General features: G+C 41.3%; 1 protein-coding gene and 1 pseudogene across 2 annotated transcripts; both read left to right on the plus strand.

The window, feature by feature from the left end:
- The first annotated feature begins 367 nt into the window (after positions 1-367).
- On the plus strand, positions 368-19,953 carry Mrps31 (mitochondrial ribosomal protein S31). Of its 2 annotated transcripts, none has more exons than XM_070002906.1 (7): positions 368-550; positions 4,381-4,659; positions 11,073-11,231; positions 12,232-12,372; positions 13,254-13,333; positions 17,220-17,363; positions 19,658-19,953. In XM_070002906.1, exons 1-7 carry the CDS (start codon positions 426-428, stop codon positions 19,885-19,887), a joined length of 1,158 nt encoding a protein of 385 aa, XP_069859007.1. In that variant the 5' UTR covers positions 368-425; the 3' UTR covers positions 19,888-19,953. The 2 variants fall into 2 exon arrangements, with proteins under 2 accessions (XP_069859007.1, XP_069859008.1); XM_070002907.1 differs by lacking the exon at positions 368-550 and adding an exon at positions 808-992.
- LOC138814423 (U6 spliceosomal RNA) lies at positions 10,410-10,491 on the plus strand (annotated as a pseudogene).
- Positions 19,954-20,638: the final 685 nt, after the last annotated feature.

A 20,638-nucleotide genomic window follows, 5' to 3' on the forward strand; every position in this document is an offset into this window, starting at 1 on the left:
ATTTGTGAAAGAGAAAGGAGGGAAGGAAGGAAGGAGGGAAGGAAGGAAGGAAGGAAGGAAGGAAGGAAGGAAGGAAGGAAGGAAGGAAGGAAGGAAGGAAGGAAGGAAGGAAGGAAAAAATCTTCGGTGGCCATGGATCCATTTCAGAGTATAACCTTTGCGGATCCTTTGTCCAGGAAAACAAGTCCCTGTCAGTCTGTGCCCTTTTCCTGGCCCTAGCATCAGGAGCCGCCTCCGGGGGGGCCAAGCAGGGGCCCGGAACACAGTTTCCGACCTTTGTTGTGCTCCGGGCTATGAACGGACAGGAACGAACCAGGGACAGAACGGAAGCTAGCGTGGGGCGGGGAGTGGGGATGAGGGGGACGAATTTGGCGGACGGACCACCTGTTCCGGTTGTCCTTGCAAGTCCCTGTGGTTTATCCGCGATGCTCCGGCGGGTGTCTGCGTGCCGGCCTCTGCTCCCCTTCTCCCGCCTCGCTCCAAGCCCCGCCACCCCCGAGACTCCGGCCGCTTCGATGGCGCCGCTCGCCGCCCCGCCGGGAACATCCAGGTAGCGCCTTGCGGCGGTGCGGGCCCGCAGGTGTGCAGGCCACCGCGGCCTGGTCGGGTGCGCGGGGTGACCCTTCTCGGACTCCCCGCGTCGGCCGAGCAGGACCTTAGGAGGCACGGCGGCGTCCGGGTGAGGGAAGGGAGGTCGTCCTGGAGAGGACCGGTGACTGGGCCCAGGTCCCGGCGCGCGGGGCCCGCGGCCTGGTGGTCTGCGGTCCCACCCTTGCGGGGTTTCTTCCCGCGCGCGGCTTTTCTCCAGTTAGTCAGGCTCCGCAGCCGGAAGGTTATTTTGATGGTCTCCCTCCTCCCTCCTTCATTCTTTCCTGTACGCGCATGATGACGAGGAAAAACCTACTTCAGCCAGGAGCCGCTGGCGCATCCCTCCCACTCCGGAGGCTGAGCGCCGACAATCGTGGCTCACCAAAGCCAGGCCGCGCAGCAAAGTCCGTGAGACCTTTAAAAAAAAAACAAAAAACTCCGGTGAACTCCCAAAAAGCTAAACGTGGAGATGTGGCTCAGGTGGTAGAATGATAGCCTTGAGAAAAAGAAGAAAGAAAGAAAAAAAAAAAGCTTAAGGGACAGCGTCTAGGCCGTAAGTTCAGGCCCCAATACGGTCACCGAAAAATAAAAAAGACTATATTCTAGCAAGTAGTGGAAAATGCCTCTATACATTAGTTTTGAGAAGAAGTGCTGTGGTCTGCCTAAAGGTACGATCATTGTTACTGTACCCAAATCTGGCTGCTCACTGTACTTCAGACCAATTAAGTCAAGAGACGGGTGTTGAGAGAAGGGAGTTCATTTTATCCCCCCTCCTCCCCGCCAAGAAAAAAAAGAAGCTTGTTAATCAAGAAAGTAGAGGATGCTTGTCCAAAGCCTATCTTGCTAATTTAGGAGACCTATTCTATAGGTGATGAGTGATGACAGACTGGTGGGTGTCTTTTCACAGGAAGAGGAGTTGGGTTTTTTAAGTTTTTTTTTATTGTGAAAATACTGTACAGAGGGGTTACAATCACATAAGCAAGGTAATGAGTACATTTCTTATCAAGGATTGTTGCCTCCTCCTTTGTTTTTCCCCTACCATCCCTTCCCTCCCATCTCCACAACTACATCCCCCCCAGCTTGCCTAAATTGTAAAGTTTATTTTTCCACATAACATCTTGTACATCTCATTGGGTCCACCTGTATCCCTATTTAAACAATTTGTTTTTTCCCTATATTAAGTGAAGTAAGCCAGGCTCAAAGAAACATAGGTCCCATGGTTTCCCTTATTTGCAATAACTAGTATATATTTGAGACAAGCAGAAAAGATGATGTTAAGCGAAATGAACCCCAAGATAAGGACACAAGTGGTTTTTTCTTTCTTGCTATTGTTTCTAACATATTTATAAGGTACCATGTGATTTTATTTTTTTTTTTTTGTTCCTTCCCCATGGTATAACCCCTGTTTTTACTTTATTTGATGAGGAGGTTTGCAGTCAAATACCTACCTAATCCTAGTTGCCTGGTCAAGAGATGCTTTTCAGTTATACACATCTCAAGAACAAATATCATTTCCCTGGATAATTCTTGTCACTATTTTGTTCATGTGTAGTTCCTAACTTATTACACAATGGACAGGTAATTGTCCACACTTTTTTTGCTGATTGCCAAACTCATGGCAGTGAAAGGAGACTTCACCTGATGATTAGGAAAAGCAATGGTCAGGTGAGGTTAAAGAGGGTATGGTTGGGATTGGAAAAGATGGGGGAACAATGAAAGGTGTGATATTGTTCAAGATACATTGTAATTATAATAGGACATATTGAACTGAAACCACTTGTACAATTACTTAAAAATTTTTTTTAAATTACTTTAAAAAATTAGGAAATTAGATCTCAGGTTCCACCTTACATTTTTAGTTCTTTTTTTTTTTTTTGTCCGGTCGTGGGGCCTGAACTCTGGGCCTCGCACTGCCCCTCAACTCTTCAGCTCAAGGCTAGCACTCTACCACTTGAGCCACAGTGCCACTTCCGGCTTTTTTTCTTTTTGCTTATGTGGTGCTGAGGAATCGAACCCAGGGCCTCATGCATGCAAGGCAAGCGATCTACCACTGAGCCACCTTCCCAGCCCCACATTTTTAGTTCTTATTACTAGTTTATGTCGTCAACACCTGATATGGTACCAGGCACAGAATAAATACTTGCTATATTCAGTGACGTCTTAAAAAAATATACATTATTCCTGCATTATGAAACTAACATGCTCATTAGTTTTTAAAGTTAAAGTGGCAATGCCAAATGTGGAATCAGAGTAGATATTTGGATTGTTTAAAAGTAAGAAATGGCTCAAGTAGTTTGCCTAGCAAGCCAGAGACCCAGAGTATCAACTCCATTACTGCTAACGAGTAAATGAATGAATGTAGGAAATAAGTGTGAGGCCCTAGATTTTATATCACAGATTGGGGAATGGGAGGATATTTTTGGCTGGGTCTGAAACAGATGTAATCATTTGTGTTACTTTTTGTAAGGGTACGTAATGAAAATGGAGGGACGTCTGTAGCTACTGAATATTCTCTTTTCTGATTCACTTTGGCATCGTTTCCTGTAAAATGTACAGAAGGCTGTGGCTTTGAGCAGAAAACCCAATAGGCCTCCTGTTGAATCACTGTAACTAATAACCTAGAGAGCTTAGTTACAGTAATTGAGCTTCAGTTGGTTACAGGAGGCATGTTGTAATCAATTAACTAATTAAGCTGTAAGCTAATTAAGTTGTAACCACTTGACTGATGGACTTTGCTATAGTCAGTTAGGTTGTTTCTTGTACCTGACGGCCTTTCCTCTATAAAAGCTATCTGTTTTCAGAACCTGCTCTGGTTCTGGGAGTTTCCCACTTTGTGAATTGGTTTTGTTTTGTTCTGCTTTGCTTAAAGTCTACTAAATTTAATTGGTCTCCAGAATTTTTCTTCTAACATTACAAATAGTGGTTGGTTAATAGCATATTCTTCAATAAGAAAGGTCATTATAATAACACCCAGGAATGTCTGTAAGTATTCTTCATTATAGAAATTTTATTTTCATACTTTTTGACTATGACATTTTATAGATAAGTATGAGAGCCAGGACTTGGAGTCATATTTCATATTTGAATTTGAGAATAATAAATCACTTATGTCACTGTTTTCTAACTCTTCTATGTCATCAAACACATAGAAAATGATGTTTGTATTTTTTTTTGGCGGGGGGGTGGGCAGCGGGGGTCCGGTCATGGGGCCTGAACTCTGTCCCTTTCAGCTCACGCTCTACCACTTGAGCCACACACTTCCGGCTTTTTTCTTTTTGCTTATGTGGTGCTGAGGAATCGAACCCAAGGCCTCATGCATGCAAGGCAAGTGCTCTACCACTCAGCCACCTTCCCAGCCCCCTGATGTTTGTATTGAACTCTGGGGTAAGTGGAAGGAGGCAACAATCTTAGAAGTATCATTAGTCCCAGGAGGCTAGTATATCAGTGCACCTGTACCTATTTGTGGTATACTATGTGGCTTAGGCCTCAGGAATTCTGAGCTACATGACCACAGATAAGTCACTTCCTTTTCTGTGACATGAGGATAATGCCTATTTCACAGATCTGATATGGGTATGAGAAAAAATACATAGATGTACGTTGTGTTCACAAAGCTAGAGGTATAATATATGCTAACCTATGGCAAATTGCTTATGTTATAGTCAGTAATCAAAAGCATTTAAAAATGGAAAGTGTTTGAACTAAAATTTTGTAAATTAAATTTTTTTTCAGGTATTGCTGTATTGTTTTATATTGTCCTCCTCATTTTTCCCCTCTAATCCATCTTTCTAGGACAGAAAATATTCAGAGATATTTGGGGACTAGCAGCATGATCTGTAGCAAGAAAGATAAGTCTGCTTCCACCAGTGAGACGTCTAAGACTTCAGAGAGCAAAGACAAAATCAAGGAGAACATCAAAAAAGACTTGCTAGGCATTATCAAGGACATGAAAGTTGAACTGAAGACAGTGCATGTTAAAACAACAAAGCCACCCAGCAGGAAACCTCATAAAAGTTTAGACACTACAGTTAGAAAGCTCCAAAGACCTACAGAAGATGCTTCAGTGGAGAGGTAAATGAAATTACAACTTGAATTTTTTTAAATTTTATTTTCTTACCAAGATACTGTACAGAGGGGTTACAGTTAACATCAGTAAGGTGATAAGTACATTTCTTGTCAAGCAGTGTTACCCCCTCCTTTGTTTTTCTTCTACCCCGTCCCTTCACCCGCCCCGCCAAAGTTGTAAAGTTCATAGTGTCTTGTGAGTCTCATTGTTGCAATCGTCCTATGTCCTTGTTTCAACATTTTTTTATTCCCCTTCCCCTCACCAAATTAGACAAATGCATATACAAGACGCAGTGTACCTAAATGGATGACAAAATACAGTGACAGCAGATATATACCATAGGAGGAAGAACATTTAAAAAAAAATCACATAGTACATTAAAAACAGCAACAACAGGGCTGGGAAGGTGGCTCAGTGGTAGAGTGCTTGCCTTCTGTGCATGAGGCCCTGGGTTCAATTCCTCAGCACCACATAAGCAGAAAAAGCTGGAAGTGGCACTGTGGCTCAAGTGCTAGAGCACTAGCCTTGAGCTGAAGAGCTGAGGGACAGGGCCCAGGCCCAGAGTTCAGGCCCCACGACCAGCAAAGAAAAAAAACCAGCAACAACAAAGAAAAACCTCTTGGGTCCATATCTTGGGGTTCATTTTGCTTAGCATCATCTTTTTTTTTTTTTTGGTCGGTCGTGGGGCTTGAACTCTGGGCCTGGGCGCTGTCCCTCAGCTCTTCAGCTCAAGACGAGCACTCTACCACTTGAGCTACAGCGCCACTTCCGGTTTTCTGGTGGTTTATTGGAGATAGGAGTCTCACTGTCTCTCCTGCCCTGGCTGGCTTTGAACCGAGATCCTCAGATCTCAGCCTCCTGAGTAGTTAGGATTACAGGCATGAGCCACCAGCACCTGGCTTAGCATCATCTTATATGGTCATATGTACATAGCTTTTAAGCGTTTCTGCTTATCTTAGACATACACTAATTATTGCAAATAAGGACAACCATGGGACCTATATTTCTTTGGGTTTAGCTTACTTCACTTAATATAATTTTTTCCCAAGTCTTTTCATTTCTTAGCAATTAGGGCAGTGTCATTCTTTCTAATGGAAGTGAATTCCATTGTGTATGTGAGGGGCATCTGGGTTGGTTCCATATCTTAGCTATGGTGAATAATGCTGCAATAAACATAGTTGTGCTGGTAGCTTTAGTATGGCCTTTTTGTGATCATTGGGGTAAATGCCTAGAAGTGAGATTGCTGGGTCATAGGGGAGCTCTATGTGTAGTCTTTTGAGGAACCTCCATACTGTTTTCCAGAGCGGTTGAACAAGTTTAAACTCCCACCAACAGTGAAGTAGTTTCCTGAATATTCTTTGAAAGGGTTTTTGAAGCATCAATAAGCCTTTTCTTTTAGTAAAAAATGTTTAGAATACTTGATAGGTATTGAATTAGTGAAAGGTAATCAGCTTATCAACAGATAACTAGTGATTACTTGAGTGCTATCATTTCATATTTATGTCATAACAGGTCATCTGTATAGAATCTAGAGAAATTATCTGAGGATTCTAACATTCTTTTTTTGGTTGGTCCCAGGGCTTGAACTCAGGGCCTAGGCTCTGTCCCTGAGCCTCTCTGCTCTACCACTTGAGCCACAGTGCCACTTCCAGCTTTTGCTGTTTGTGTGGTCTGAGGAATCAAATCCAGGGCTTTATGCATGCTAGGCAAGTACTCTACCACTAAACCACATCCCCAGCCCCTCTAACGTTTTCTTATGCTATTTAGTTGCCCCTTTAAACTGTTAACTGTGTCATGCACATCTTGGTTTGAAGGTCTCATTATGACAGGAAAAGACTTCTTTAACATTTTCTTTTTCAGTATTCCTTCCAGCCAGGCACTGGTGGCTGGCTACTCAAGAGATGGAGATCAGGAGGATGGTCATTTGAGGCCAGCTCAAGTAAAATGTTTCTGAGACCACCATCTCCACCAACAGCTGGGTGCAGTGACACATCTGTCATCCCAACTATGTGGATAGCATAAGAAGGGGATCATGGTCCAGGCTGGTCTGGTCAAAAAATGAGACTCTATCTCAAAACCAGAGTGCAAAAAGACTGAAGGTGTGGCTTGAATAGTAGAGAGACTTGCTAGCAAGTACCAAACCCTGAGTTCATAACCTATCCTGCCCCTCCCATCCTTCAGAGCTGAGCACAGTGGTGCATACCTAATCCAGTCCATTGGAGGCTAAGGTAGCAAGATCATAAGTTTGAGGCTTGCCTGGGTTACTTTGTCTTAAAAAGTAAAAAACATTGCTTCTGGAGTAGAGTTCAGCATGTTGATTACAACTGTTTGTTGTTGTTGTTGTTGTTGTTGTTTTTGTCGGTTGTGGGGCCTGAACTCTGGGCCTGGACACTGTCCCTCAGCTCTTCAGCTCAAGGGTAGCGCTCTCCCACTTGAGCCACAGCGCCACTTCTGGCTTTTTCTGTTTATGTAGTGCTGAGGAATCAAACCCAGGGCTTCATGCATGCAAGGCAAGCACTCTGCCACTGAGCCACCTTCATTCCCAGCCTGATTACAACTGTTTTATATGATTTTTTTTTTTTTTTGTCAGTCATGGGGCTTGAACTCTAGGCATGGGCACTATCCCTGAGCTCTTCAGCTCAAGATGAGCATTCTACCACTTAAGCCAGAGTGCCACTTCCGGTTTTCTGGTGGAAAATTGCAGATAAGAGTCTCAGGGACTCTCCTGCTCAGGCTGGCTTTGAACCGTGATCCTCAGATCTCAGCCTCCTGAGTAGCTAGGATTACAGGTATAAGCCACCGGCACCTGGTATATAACTTTCTTTAATCAGGAATTCATGTTTTCTTTCTTCTATGCTTTCTTTTTTTCCAGTGCACTATAATAGTGCTTATCAACATATCTAACTTATCTGATTCTGAGTGCAGTCAGCAATAGTGTTGTATTACAGCTTAAGTAGTTTTTTATTTTAGTGGAATGTAAAATATTCTTTGTAAATAGACAGTGTCATCCATTCAAGTAATAAGGTTTGTAACTTTGGGATCTCTATGACTGCCCGTTTACCGGAAGACATACTGGAGGTTCTTGTGTTCCAAAATGATTTAACATTTTTTGGAACTTCTTACTTTTTACTTTCTATCAGAAGTTCCGCTAGGGGCTGGGAAGTTGCCTAAGTGGTAGAGCGCTTGCCTTGCATGCATAAGGCCCTGGATTCCATTCCTCAGCACCACATAAGCTGAAAAAAGCCGGAAGTGGTATTGTGGGAGAGTGCTACCCTTGAGCTGAAGAGCTGAGAGACAGCGCCTGGGCCCAGAGTTCAGGCCCTCGATAGTTTAAAAAAAAAAAAAAAAAAAAAAAGCTCCCCTGGAATGCATAGTTGGGTGGAAGGCAGTGAGTTCATTCAAATAGGGAGTACTGAATTCCATGTTTGGTCCAGCCTCACAAGATATGGAATGTCCCTTCTCTCCCATTCTGTCCATTCTGTTCCCTCAGGGAACTGAGAAGAGAAATATGGGTGCCAGTATGGCACTGAAAATGTTGCTCTCTTTACTTCCCAAAAACTAAACACATCACACCTGATAACCATAGAAAACCAGCTGGATTATAGGCAGTGTGGTCAGCACAAAATTGACCCATAGAGGGCACCATATTAAGACTTGCCCCAGACCACTGAAGGAACCCTAGAAATCGCTTGTGGCTTTGATGTAAGAACTGTCCACTATAATGGGGCCTCCTGGCTTGCATGGAGCAGCCCTCTGTCTCTACTCTCGCATGACTGTGAAAAATGTCACCTGTATGAGTGCTACAAGGACATTTGCTGAGAGGACACCCTGAGAGGCTGTTGTACCAGCTGCTGTAGGTCTTTTATCTTCCTAACAGCCTGGGTCAGGTATGGCTGGGACAGCCTTGGAGAGCTGAGTGTTGAGTGGATGTAGCACGACCAAAATTTCTGCTTTCATTTTCTCCTAATGAAGAAACTACCTGCCCTAAACAACCAGTAAGAAAGGAGACTCACTGTTACTTGATTCGCTCCTTAGATTGCTGGTATAAGTGCTACAATTAACATTGTTTCATCAGCAAATTTTCTTTGACATTATATCTCAGTCAGAGTCCAAAGTCCTGGAGATACAACACTGAACAAAACATAGTCTGTGCTTCCTAACTTAACATGGGAGAAGCCAGGGGGTAGCACACACCTGTAATCCCATCACCTGGGAGACTGGAAAGGATTGAGAATCTGAAACCACCCAAACTACATAGCAAGTTATAGGCCAGACTTTTTTTTTTTTCTCAAAACAAAACAACAAAAACCGGTGAAGAAGTAGTAAGAAGTAATGTGGAAAAGGGGGATATACTTATGCCTGGATGTACTATGTCAGATAAACAGATGAAGAACAACAAAGATGGAACTGGAGAGTGCTATTTTTAAGGATGATTAAGGAAAAGCTCTGATTAACATTTTAGACCAAATTCAAAATACAGCTAGGAATAATATGGACAGATTCTAAGATTATTTCTGGACAGAAGTAGAATGGCTTATGTCCTGAGTGCAAAGTATGCTGTTTTGCTCAAATTCCATATTCTTTTCTTAAGACAAAATTCCTAAGAAGTGAGATTACTGGACTGGGCGCCAGTGGCTCATGCCTGTAATCTTAGCTACTTAGGAGGCTGAGATCTGAGGATTGCAGTTCAAAGCCAGCACAGGCAGGAAAGACCGTGAGAGTCCTACCTCCAATAAACCACTAGAAAACTGGAAGTGGTGCTATAGTTCAAGTGGTAGAGTGCTCGCCTTGAGCTAAAGAGCTGAGGGACAACACCCAGGCCCAGAGTTCAAACCCCACAAACTACAAAAAGAAAAAAAAAAGTGGGATTATTGGGTTACGATATGGGCATGTATTTACAAATTTTAATGTCACCAAGTTGCTTGCCAAAAGCTTTACACAATGAGATTTCCTTTCCTGAAGTTGTATGTCATGGTTTATTTTGAAGAAATTCAGATAGTATAAAGGGATGAAAGGTACAAGTATTTGTAAAATAATCTGAAATACTGGAGAATAGATAGTTAAAATGATAAAGGTTCTAATCTGTGCTTCTTGCACAGACTTATATAAAAGTTAATTATTTTCAATAACAGAATCTCTCCCATGATTTTTATTGGGCCATCTCAAATTGCAAACCCTGAGGCCGTGCAGGGTTCTAGACTGAGTACTTGCCTGCCTGTCTTGCATACTGGAGTCAAAACTTCCACCTTAAAATGTGAAAATGAAGTTAGGAAGTTATGAAAGGAATACAGTGACATGGGTGAGGTTTAAGGAAGTTATGAAAGGAATACATACAGTGACATGGGTGAGGTTTAAGCAGTATTCGTAGATCAAGAGTTTTGAAAGTAGAACTTTCTTTGACTCATTGTTATATTTCCCCCCACATTTCTATTTTTCTTTTCTGATCTTCCAAAAGATCAGATTAAAGTCCTGATAAAGTCCGTCTAATCTTTATCCAGCAGTTTTAAGAATTTGGAGACTCTAGTCTTCATTCAGGTAGCACAGTACTAAAAGTGGAACAATAGCTGGGTGCTGGTGGCTCACGCCTTTAATTCTAGCTACTCAATAGGTTGAGATCTGAGAACTGCAGTTCAAAGCTAGCAGGCAGAAAAGTACTGTGAGACTCTAATCTCCAATTAACCTTTAGCAAAAGAGCTCAGGGACTGCACCTAGACCCTGAGTTCAAACCCCAGGACCCCCCCCCCAAAAAAAAACCCAACAACTATAATGATACAGAGAAAGTTAGCAGGCTCCTGTGCAAGGGTGACATGCAAATTTTTGAGTTATCCTCTATTTTAAAAAATAATTTGGGGCTGGGAAGGTGGCTCAGTGGTCGAGTGTTTGTCTCGCATGCATGAGGCCCTGGGTTCCATTCCTCAGCACCACATAAGCAGGAATAAGCTGGAAGTGGAGCTGTGGCTCAAATGGTAGAGTGCTAGCCTTGAGCTGAAGAGCTGAGGGACAGTGCCCAGGCCCAGAGTTCAGGCCCCATGACTGACAAAAACACACACATACACACACACACACACACAAATAATAATTTGGAAACTTTAATTGCAAAGTAGGTAACAGATCCTATAGAAATCTAAGTGTAATTAGACGTTCATTTGTATCTTATTAAATTGCAATTCTTGGCTAAAAAAATATGTCATTTTCAGGTTTGTTCATGTGCTTCAGGAGTATATTCATTTACACTTTAATGTTTCAAAGTATATCTAAAACCCATGTCTAAAGCTGGGTATGGAAGCATACACTTGTAGTCCCTGCCTTCAGAAATTGTCCCAAGATATCCTCCCCACTTCATTTTACTTGTCACTAAACTAGGCACATAAGCATCATCCCTCTTCTTTATTTCCTATTTCTTCATTTTCTTTTCCAGAAGCAAGTCCCTGAATCCGGAGTTGGTGGCAGCTGCATCTGCTGTTGCAGAGTCCCTTCCCTTTGACAAGAAGATGACCAAGTCAGAGCTGCTCCGGCAGCTCCAGCAGCATGAGGCAGACACAAGGACACAGAAAGCTGGAGAGAAATGTAAAATTAGGTCAGTGGTTCACATAGTTGTGACAGTAATGGTTAAACCTAAAGTAGGCCCTTTTCACATAGCTGGTGAGCGATATGTGTTGCATTTGTATTTTATATCTGAAATGCCCCAGAAACACGTTTAGCAGTTTTTTTTAAACCTCTATATTAAGTAAGATATAGGATTAAGAAACCAACTCAATGACTATGACTCTACTTTTATTTTAGGAAGTTATGAAGCTTCTAGCCCCTTAAAAAAGTTCAGAGTAATGGTATTAAAATAAGCAAGCCAGGCACCGGTTGCTCATACCTGTAATCCTAGCTACTCATGAGGCTAAGTTCTGAGGATCACAGTTGGAAGCCAACCTCGGCAGGAAAATTCATGATACTCTTACCTGCAATTAACCACCCAAATAGCCAGAAGTAAAGCTGTTCCTCAAGTGGTAGAGCACCAGCAGAAAATAAATAAAAATTCATGGACGGTAGTCAGGCCCTGAGTTCAAGCCCCAGGACTGACACAAAAAAATAAGTAAATAAAGGAGCTAATAACAAAATAGTTTATGTGAGAAAATAGTTTCTAGTTATGCACTGTTGACTATAGACCTGTTTCCTTCCCTTCTCTTCGTGTGGAGCTGGGCTGTTTCCACACCGCACCTTTTACTTAGCTGACCAAAGACCAGAAAGCAGTGCCAATGCTTTGTTTAGGATGTGATCTAAATCAGCCATCCTCAGTGGCATTTGTTCCAAGTTATCTCAGGAAGGTAAAGAACAAATTTAGATATCTGCACTGCTAGTCAAAGGCCCCTTTTGTGTTTTTAACAGATACAACAGTGAACAGATCTTATTTGTTACTTATGTAGATGATAAGAACATAGATATGATTATATTTTAACTTATATTTTTATGTTATGTTAGTGCATAAAAGTGAAATGAGTATTAAATTGTTCGTCTCCTGTTTAAGAAAAGTGCCTTACTATTGCATAGCTAAGATTTCTAATATACTTGGTGTTTTGTTATTTCAGTTTCAGTAACATAATATCAGAAATGAAAGTTGTCAGAAAACCTACAGCTAGAGTTAGAACAAGACCGGAGCATCAGATTCAGTTTGATGAAGAATCTGAGAATTATCTTGGTAAGAAGAACACAGCTGATCTTAAAAACAGGTATTCAGGCTTTGCGGCCTATTGGGCTTCATTTGTTTGGCTTGTTTCTACGTTAGCTGAGGATTTGCTGCATACCTTATACCTGGTATTGCCGATGGGTTGTCTGAGCATTGTGGGTGCCTGTACATTTGTCTTCCCACCTCTGTACCATTTCCTGCAAAGGGAAAGATACTCTGACTTTTTTTTGGGGGGGGGGGTGGTCCGGTCGTGGGGCCTGAACTCTGGGCTTGGGCGCTGTCCCTCAGCTCTTCAGCTCAAGGCTAGTGCTCTACCACTTGAGCCACAGCGCCACTTCCGGCTTTTTTCTTTTTGCTTATGTGGTGCTGAGGAATCGAACCCAGGGCCTCAGGCATGCAAGGCAAGCACTCTACCACTGAGCTGAGGGATAGCGCCCAGGCCCAGAGTTCAGGCCCCACGACCAAACCCCCCCCAAAAAAAGAGAGAATGCTTAGATTTATCTGTGCAGCCTTTTATAACTTATAATTAAACATTGCATAATTTTCTGCCCTTAAAGACAAATGGTGACTTCATCAGTTTCTATTTTAGCAAAATCTGTAGTTTTCCACTGTACTAAGTTCTCTGAAACTTTGATATGAAAAGGATCAAATAAAAATCACGGAAAACTAAGCTTACTTAAATAGTGAGGGAATTTGCAAATTAAATCTTTATGACTGATTTGTTATATCCTGAAACAAAAATTCAAGGTGCTATGTTCCTGTTTTTATAAAGTTAAGAGTCCTAAAAACTTGGCTAATTTAACTTAAATGTCTGATATGGATCAGTAATTTCTGTATAGACTATTTTATATCATTTTTTTCTCATGAACAGTTTATTGACAATTTATAAATATAATCACTAAAACATTTTATTTTAATTTTTAGTCTTCAGAAAAATTTATTCGTGGGAAAGAGACTTAATATTTTTGACGAAAAGACATTTTCTGAAGAAGCATCTGAAGCAGGTTTGTTAAAAGTACTGTTCCTCCAGTGGAGAAATGTCTGTCTCTCAAAGATGTTTTTGGTGGTGTGATTGGGTAGTGGTTGGGAATAGCCTGTTTAGGAATGCAGCTGTTGAGGTTGTTAATCCTGATCATACCTGGAAATGTTATAATCTGTGGACTCACAGGAGGTCAGGATTCCCAGCTGAACCATCCAGAGGTACATAGGAACTAGTAATTTACGGTAGTAATTTAGGTTAGAACATTAGTAATCATCTGCCATTGGAGTGTACCCTTTGTGCTCTTACATCATGATAAATAAACTGTGGTTCCTGGTTAGGAGTGCTCACTATTTTGAAGAGAAAATGGCATTTATAGAAGTAATGGTGAGATGGTTAGGCCTTACTCAGAAGATAGGAAGAAAAACAGTTGGAATGTAGCAGGTATGTAGTGTTTTATTTTGTTTGGTTCCAGTCTTAAGGCTTGAACTTAGATCCTAGGTGCTATCCCTGAGCATTTTTGTGTTGTATGTCCTGGTCCAGGGCCTTGAGCTCAGGGCCTGGGTGCTTGCTGTCTCTGAGCTTTTTGCTCCAGGCTAGTGCTCCACCATTTGAGCCACAACTTCACTTCTAGCTTTTTGCTGGTTAATTGGAGATAAGAGTCTCACAGAGTTTCCTGCCTGGGCTGATTTCAAACCAGAATCCTTAGATCTCAGCTTCCTGAGTAGCTAGGATTACAGACATGAGCCATCAGCACTTGGTTTGGAGTTTTGGTTTCTATTGCAAGTCTGACCAAAAGAGAAGTGTTCTTTGCTTAACATTCAATTTGTTTTCCTGATAGAGAAATACAAGTGGCTTCTAGCTTCTATACAGTATACATTTGTGAAGAATGGAGGTTGGTTTTTGGATCTCCGTATAAACAATACTGTTATGCAAGTATAAATAATACTGTTGTGCATGAAGTTAGGTGTCCTGGGAAAGCCTCTTTTGGCTCATTTAATCTTATTACCACTGACTAATATAAACATCTCCTGTTCAATAAACTCAAGTGACTTACAAATAATAAGAAATAGTTATCATAATGTTAAGTCCTTTGCAAACAAAATGAGCCATAAAATACATGTCCATGGAGTGCTGTGAAGTAGAACTGAAGGGAGGCCCGCCTCTAAGAGCGGTTGTTGCCAGGGCCGCTGCTGTGGGCATCTCATCAAGACAAAAGAGACATTGGGTTCTTGAAGGAGCCAGCCGAGTTTTTAAAGTTTCAAACTTCAGTTTTCTAAAACTGAAATTAGCTAGCAAGGAAACTGAAGTTTATGTCTTTTATAAATAGCACACAAATTTATGTAGTAACCATTCTACTCTACATTACTCTAGTCTAATAAGCTATTTTGTGTGGCTTTTAAAAAAATATATATATATATATTTTTTTTTTTTTTTGCCAGTCTTGGGATTTGAACTCAGGGGCTGGGCACTGCCTCTCAACTTCTTTCACTCAAGGCCAGCACTCTACCACTTGAGCCACAGTGCCACTTCCAGCTTTTGCTGTTTATGTGTAACTGAGGAATCGAACCCAGGGCTTCATACATGCAAACACTCAACCACCAAGCTACATTCCCAGCCCAAGAATGTCTTTTGTTCTTGATTATACAAACCTATTAGACTAGAGAGTGTGAGAATATGGTTCTACATGACTTTAACTCCACCCTTGGAGAGGCTTGGGATTTAGAGACCAGACTGTACCTGTATAGTAAGACTGTCTAGAACAACAACAAGGGCTGGGATGGTAGCTCAGTGGTAGCATGCTTGCTTTGCATGCATGAGGTCCTAGGTTCGATTCCTCAGCACCACATAAGCAGAAAAAGCTGGAAGTGGTGCTGTGGCTCAAGTGGTAGAGTGCTAGCCTTGAGCTGAAGAGCTGAGGGACAGTGCCCAGGCCCAGAGTTCAGGCCCCACGACTGACCCCCGAAAAAAAAAAAAAAAACTAAGAAAACCCCCACATGACCAAAAAATCCACTTTAATAAATTTTTGTGTGAATATGTTATCTTTTCTCTTTGGGCAAATGCTGAGTGAAATGCCTGTGTTGGACCACAAGTATATTCTTTTTTTTTTTTTTTTTTTTTTTGTCAATCATGGGGTCTGGGAGCTGTCCTTGAGCTCTTTAGTTCAAGGAGAGTGCTCTACCACTCTAGCCACAGCATCACTTCTGGTTTTCTGGTGGTTTATTAGAGAAAAGTCTCAGGAACTTTCCTGCCTGGGCTGGCTTTGAACCACAATCCTCAGATCTCAGCCTCCTGAATAGCTAGGATAACAGGCATGAGCCACTGGTGCCCGGCTTGCAAGTATATTCTTAACTTCTTAAGAAACTATCAGGCTGGGAATGTGGCTTAGTGGTAGAGTACTTGCCCAGCATGCATGAAGCTCTGGGTTCAATTCCTCACTACCACATAAACAGAAGAAGCCAGAAGTAGTACTGTGGCTCAAGTGGTAGAGTACTAGCCTTGAGCAAAAGAAAGCTTAGAGACAGTACCCAGGCCCTGAACTGTTTTTTCAGTTTCCATGTATGTGGCTGGTGAGAATATGACTCATTCCTAAAAGACTTAAATTTCAAAAGTAAATAATGAAGCTTGTAGCATGGTAACATGGTACTAGAGAGCCACTATATTACCTTACTCATAGAGTTGGTTATGAAAATTAGATTGATATACCACAGCATTCAGTATCCCTTAGATTCTGTTTCCTTTTCTTGTGCTGGTACTTGAGCTTTTCCTTCATTCTTTTCCACTCAAGGTGGGTGTTCTACCAATTGAGCCATACCTTCACTTTCTGCTTTGTGTTGTTTAACAAGGTTCAAAACCAGTCCAGGAAGACAAAAATCTGAGATTTTTATCTTCCTGGACTGGTTTTGAACCTTGATCCTCAGATCTCAGCCTCTTGAGTAGCTAGAATTTATAAGAGTGAGCCATAACTGCCCAGCCCTTTAGTATTTTTGTTGTTCAGTTAGCTTAACTACTTTGGTCTTTAGTAGTAATATTACATCAGTGATAAATTTTGACAGACTAAAAATTAACATTCTGGACTATAAGCATCAGGATCACATTTATAAAAGATATTCAACCTGGGCACCTGTGGTTCATACCTATAATCCTACTCACTCAATAGGCTGAAATATGAGGATCACGGTTCAGAACCAGCCTGGGCAGCAGAGTCTGTGAGACTCTGTTTTCCGATTAACTATCAGAAAACTGGAGTGGCACTGTGGCTCAAAGTGGTAGAGTACTAACCTTGAGCAAAAAAGCTCAGAACAGTGCCCACGCCCTGAGTTCAAGCCCCATGATTAAAAAAAAAAAAGGTACATTTCACAATCATAAATAAAAATGCATTGTTTTTCCTTCCCAGTAAAAAATAATAAGTACTTGACATTGCAGTGCTATGAAAGCTAAGGTTTCCAGTTGGGTGCCAGTGGTTCATGCCTGTAATCCTAGCTACTCAAGAGACTAAGATCTGAGGATAATTTGAAGCAAACCTGGATGGGAAAGTCCATGAAACTTACCTCCACATTGACCAGCAAAATGTCAGTAATGGAGCTGTAGCTCAAGTGGCAGAGCTCCAGCTTTGAGCAAAAAAGCTAAGGCATAGCACCCAGGTCCCAAGTTCCAAGCACCAGTACTAGCACGTAAATGTATGCACACGTGTGCTTGCACATGCCCATGTGTACACAGCCAGAATTAAGATTTGCCATTATTGTAGTCTTTATATATTTTTTTCTTTTACAATTTTAGTTCTCATTGTATACTGTTTAATTAGGAATATCAAGATTTACAAATAGATTCTCACTTCCAAGTTGATAACATCTTTAAGAAGAAAGACATTTATGTTGCCTTGTGCTTACTTAAAGTTTTTTTTGACACAGAGACACCGCCTTCCCTTTGGGAGATAGAATTTGCGAAGCAGTTAGCCACAGTAAATGAACAGCCCTTTCAGAATGGGTTTGAAGAGATGATCCAGTGGACCAAGGAGGGCAAGTTATGGGAGTTCCCAATCAACAATGAGGCAGGTAAGTGCTACCTTCAGATGTTTCCAACATGTAGATATTTCTGAAAGATGTTACATTTTACAATATAGAGATTTATGAGTCTCAAAACATTGTAGATATCTTTATGATGTCAGCAAATTAATGCTGTTTTGCTCTCAGGGGCTAGAACTCAAGGCTTGCTAAGTAGTGCTCTATCCCTTGAGCCATTCCTCAAACCCCAACAATGTTTTATTTAAGGATAAAAGGATGAAGGATTACAAATCAAAGTTTCTAGTTGCAAGTGGGATGTTTCTTGGTGTGTTTTCTAATATATACAGCATTAGATTTGAAATTATAGTTCAATTTTGGAGAATGTTGCAACTCTTAGATTCTTTTCTTTTTTTTTCTTTTTTTATTTTTTTCCAGTCAGTCATGGGGCTTGAACTCTGGGCTTGGGTACTATCCTGAGTTGTTCAGTTCAAGGCAATTGCTCTATCACTTGAGCCACAGCTCCACTTCCTGTTTTCTGGTGGGTAATTGGAGATAAAGAGTTTCACAGACTTCCCTGCCCGAGCTGGCTTTGAACCACAATCTTTAGATCTCAGCCTCCTGAGTAGCTAAGATTACAGGTGTAAGCCACTGACACCTGGCTATAACTCTTAGATTCTCATAGTGGTGTTTTAACTTCATAAAACCATTGCCTTAAGGTGATGCAAGGTACTTGTGTAAGCTGCTGAATGCAAGTTGGGAGGGCTAGGCACTGTGGCTCACACCTAGAGTCCCATCTACTCTGGAGGATTGCAGCTCAAGGCCATCCCCAGCAATAAGTTAGTAAGGCCTCATCTCAATCAATAAAGCTGGGCATGATGGTGGATAAAATTTGACTTTTGAGGAAGTTTTAAGGTCTTTTTTTTTTTTTTGCCAGTCATGGGGCCTGAACTCTGGGCCTGGGCTCTGTCCCTCAGCTCTTCAGCTCAAGGCTAGTGCTATACCACTGGAACCACAGCGCCACTTCCGGCTTTTTCTGCTTATGTGGTGCTGAGGAATCAAACCCAGGGTCTCGTGCATGCGAGGCAAGCACTCTACCACTGAGCCACCTTCCCAGCCCAGTTTTAAGGTCTAAAAAAGAGATGTTTAAATCAAGTTGGGAAATTTTATTTTTTGTCAATTGCAAGACTTAAACTTAAGGGTCTGGATACTGTCCCTGGTCATCTTTGTGGTCAAGGCTAGTGGTCTACACTTGAGCCACAGTATCACTTCCAGTTTTTGAGTGATTAATTGGAAATAACAGTCTCATGGACTTTTTTCCCAGGCCAGCTTTGAACATGATTCTCAGATTTGAGCCTCCTGAGTAGCTAGTATTACAGGTGTGAGCCAGTGTCACCCAGTGGGGGGACATAATTTTAACAAGATAATTTTGAAAAGTACCACATATGCCGTACATGTTTTTGGGTTAATGTCTTTAACTATGTAAAGCAAGGTGTCTCATTCCAGCTCCTCAAACAATGCTTATCCAAAGGAAACAGGAAACTCATAGATCACTGCTCAGTACAAACTTGGAAACCTATGAATACTTTGAGAGACTGGCTTTGTAACCTGGAGCTTCCATACTTTGATGCAAAACTTGATGCTGTTGGAGAAAGATGTTTTGTCTATAGTGGCTCACTGTGTCATTTGAGACATAATAAAGAAAATGACACAGTGATACATCCTGTTGTTCACATTTTACTTCCTGGGTTGTGTTTTTCCCAAGAATAAAAAATTACATCTCATTAGCAACTAATGCTTCTATACTTTGGATGCTTAGTTTGGGATACATATTTTGTTTTTGAGGTTTTTTTTTTGTTGGTCGTGGGGCTTGACTTCTGGGCCTGGGTGCTGTCCCTCAGGTCTTCAGCTCAAGGCAAGTGCTCTAGCACTTTAGCCACAGTGCCACTTCCGGTTTTCTGGTGGTTTATTGGAGATTAGAGTCTCACAAACTTTCCTGCCTGGGCTGGCTTTGAACCCCAATCCTCAGATCTCAACCTCCTGAGTAGCTAGGATTACAGGTGTGAGCCATGGGCACCCAGCTTGGTTAGACATTTTTGTCTGTAGTTAATCTTTATTAAAAAAAACGCCTAGAACCTATGTTTTTAACCTTCATATTATTCCTAAGGAAACTTAACACTTGGAGAAGTTAATTTGCCAGAAATTAGAGTTATTAAATTTGTGATTAAACCTAGGTCTACCTCCAAGGTTTATGCCTTCATGTTATATGTTATCTTGTTGATATTAAATCTGTGATTTAGGCTTCACATTCAACATTATAATGTGACTTATTTTGTCTTGTTTTCTAGGTTTTGATGATGATGGTTCAGAATTTCATGAGCATGTATTTCTGGATAAGTACCTTGAAGGTTTTCCAAAACAAGGTCCCATCCGCCACTTCATGGAGCTGGTGACGTGTGGCCTTTCTAAAAACCCATATCTGAGTGTTAAACAGAAGGTTGAACACATAGAGTGGTTTAGAAATTATTTCAATGAAAAAAGGGACATTCTAAAAGAAAATAACATACAGATCAATTAATATCATGGAATTTTTTTTCAAGCTGTGAAAAGGTGGACATTATAATAAATAAAAATTTACTAGAAATTTTTGTTATTATTCCTAATTTGACTAGTATAAATGTTGAAATTTTTTTGAAAAAGTATGATGGTACCGAAAAAATATTCCTGAGAAAAAAGCCAGCGTTTAAAACTTCAAAACTATTATCTAATGGACTGGGGACATGACTCAGGTGGTAAAGCACTTAGTTTGTGCAAGGCTCTGGACCCATTCCTTAGCCCCAAAACAAACAAATAAACAAAATCCCACCCAGAATTAGGAACAAATTTTAGACAATCCTCCTAACATTTTTCATTCAGTGACCATACTTCTTTGAAATTCAGTAAGTTATTAGCCATATCTCAAATGGCAACAGAGTACTTGTTTACATTTTCCCCACTTTTCATTACTATGATAGACTATGTGAAGCCAGCAAGCTTTATAAGGAGAAAGGTTGTTTAGCTCCTATTTTAAGGCTTCAAGTCCAAATGGCATAGTATAAGGCCCATCTTGAATGAAGAACATGTAAGATCTCATCTCAAAACAGGAAACCAAATGGGTGGTGTCTCACCATCCTTTCTGAGTGCACACCCACAATGCCATAAGGGCCTCCTGCCACCAAGGGCCACTTAGAGGCCTATTCTTCCTCACATGAGACTTTGGGGTACTGCTAGAATGTGAAAACAACAAGTAGAGAAGCATCTCCTCAGGCGAGTCACATTTCCACCTTCCC

This window comes from Dipodomys merriami, unplaced genomic scaffold (assembly GCF_024711535.1).
Source record: "Dipodomys merriami isolate MVZ:Mamm:240054 unplaced genomic scaffold, mDipMer1.0.p SCAF_6, whole genome shotgun sequence".
Taxonomy (NCBI): Eukaryota; Metazoa; Chordata; class Mammalia; order Rodentia; family Heteromyidae; genus Dipodomys; species Dipodomys merriami.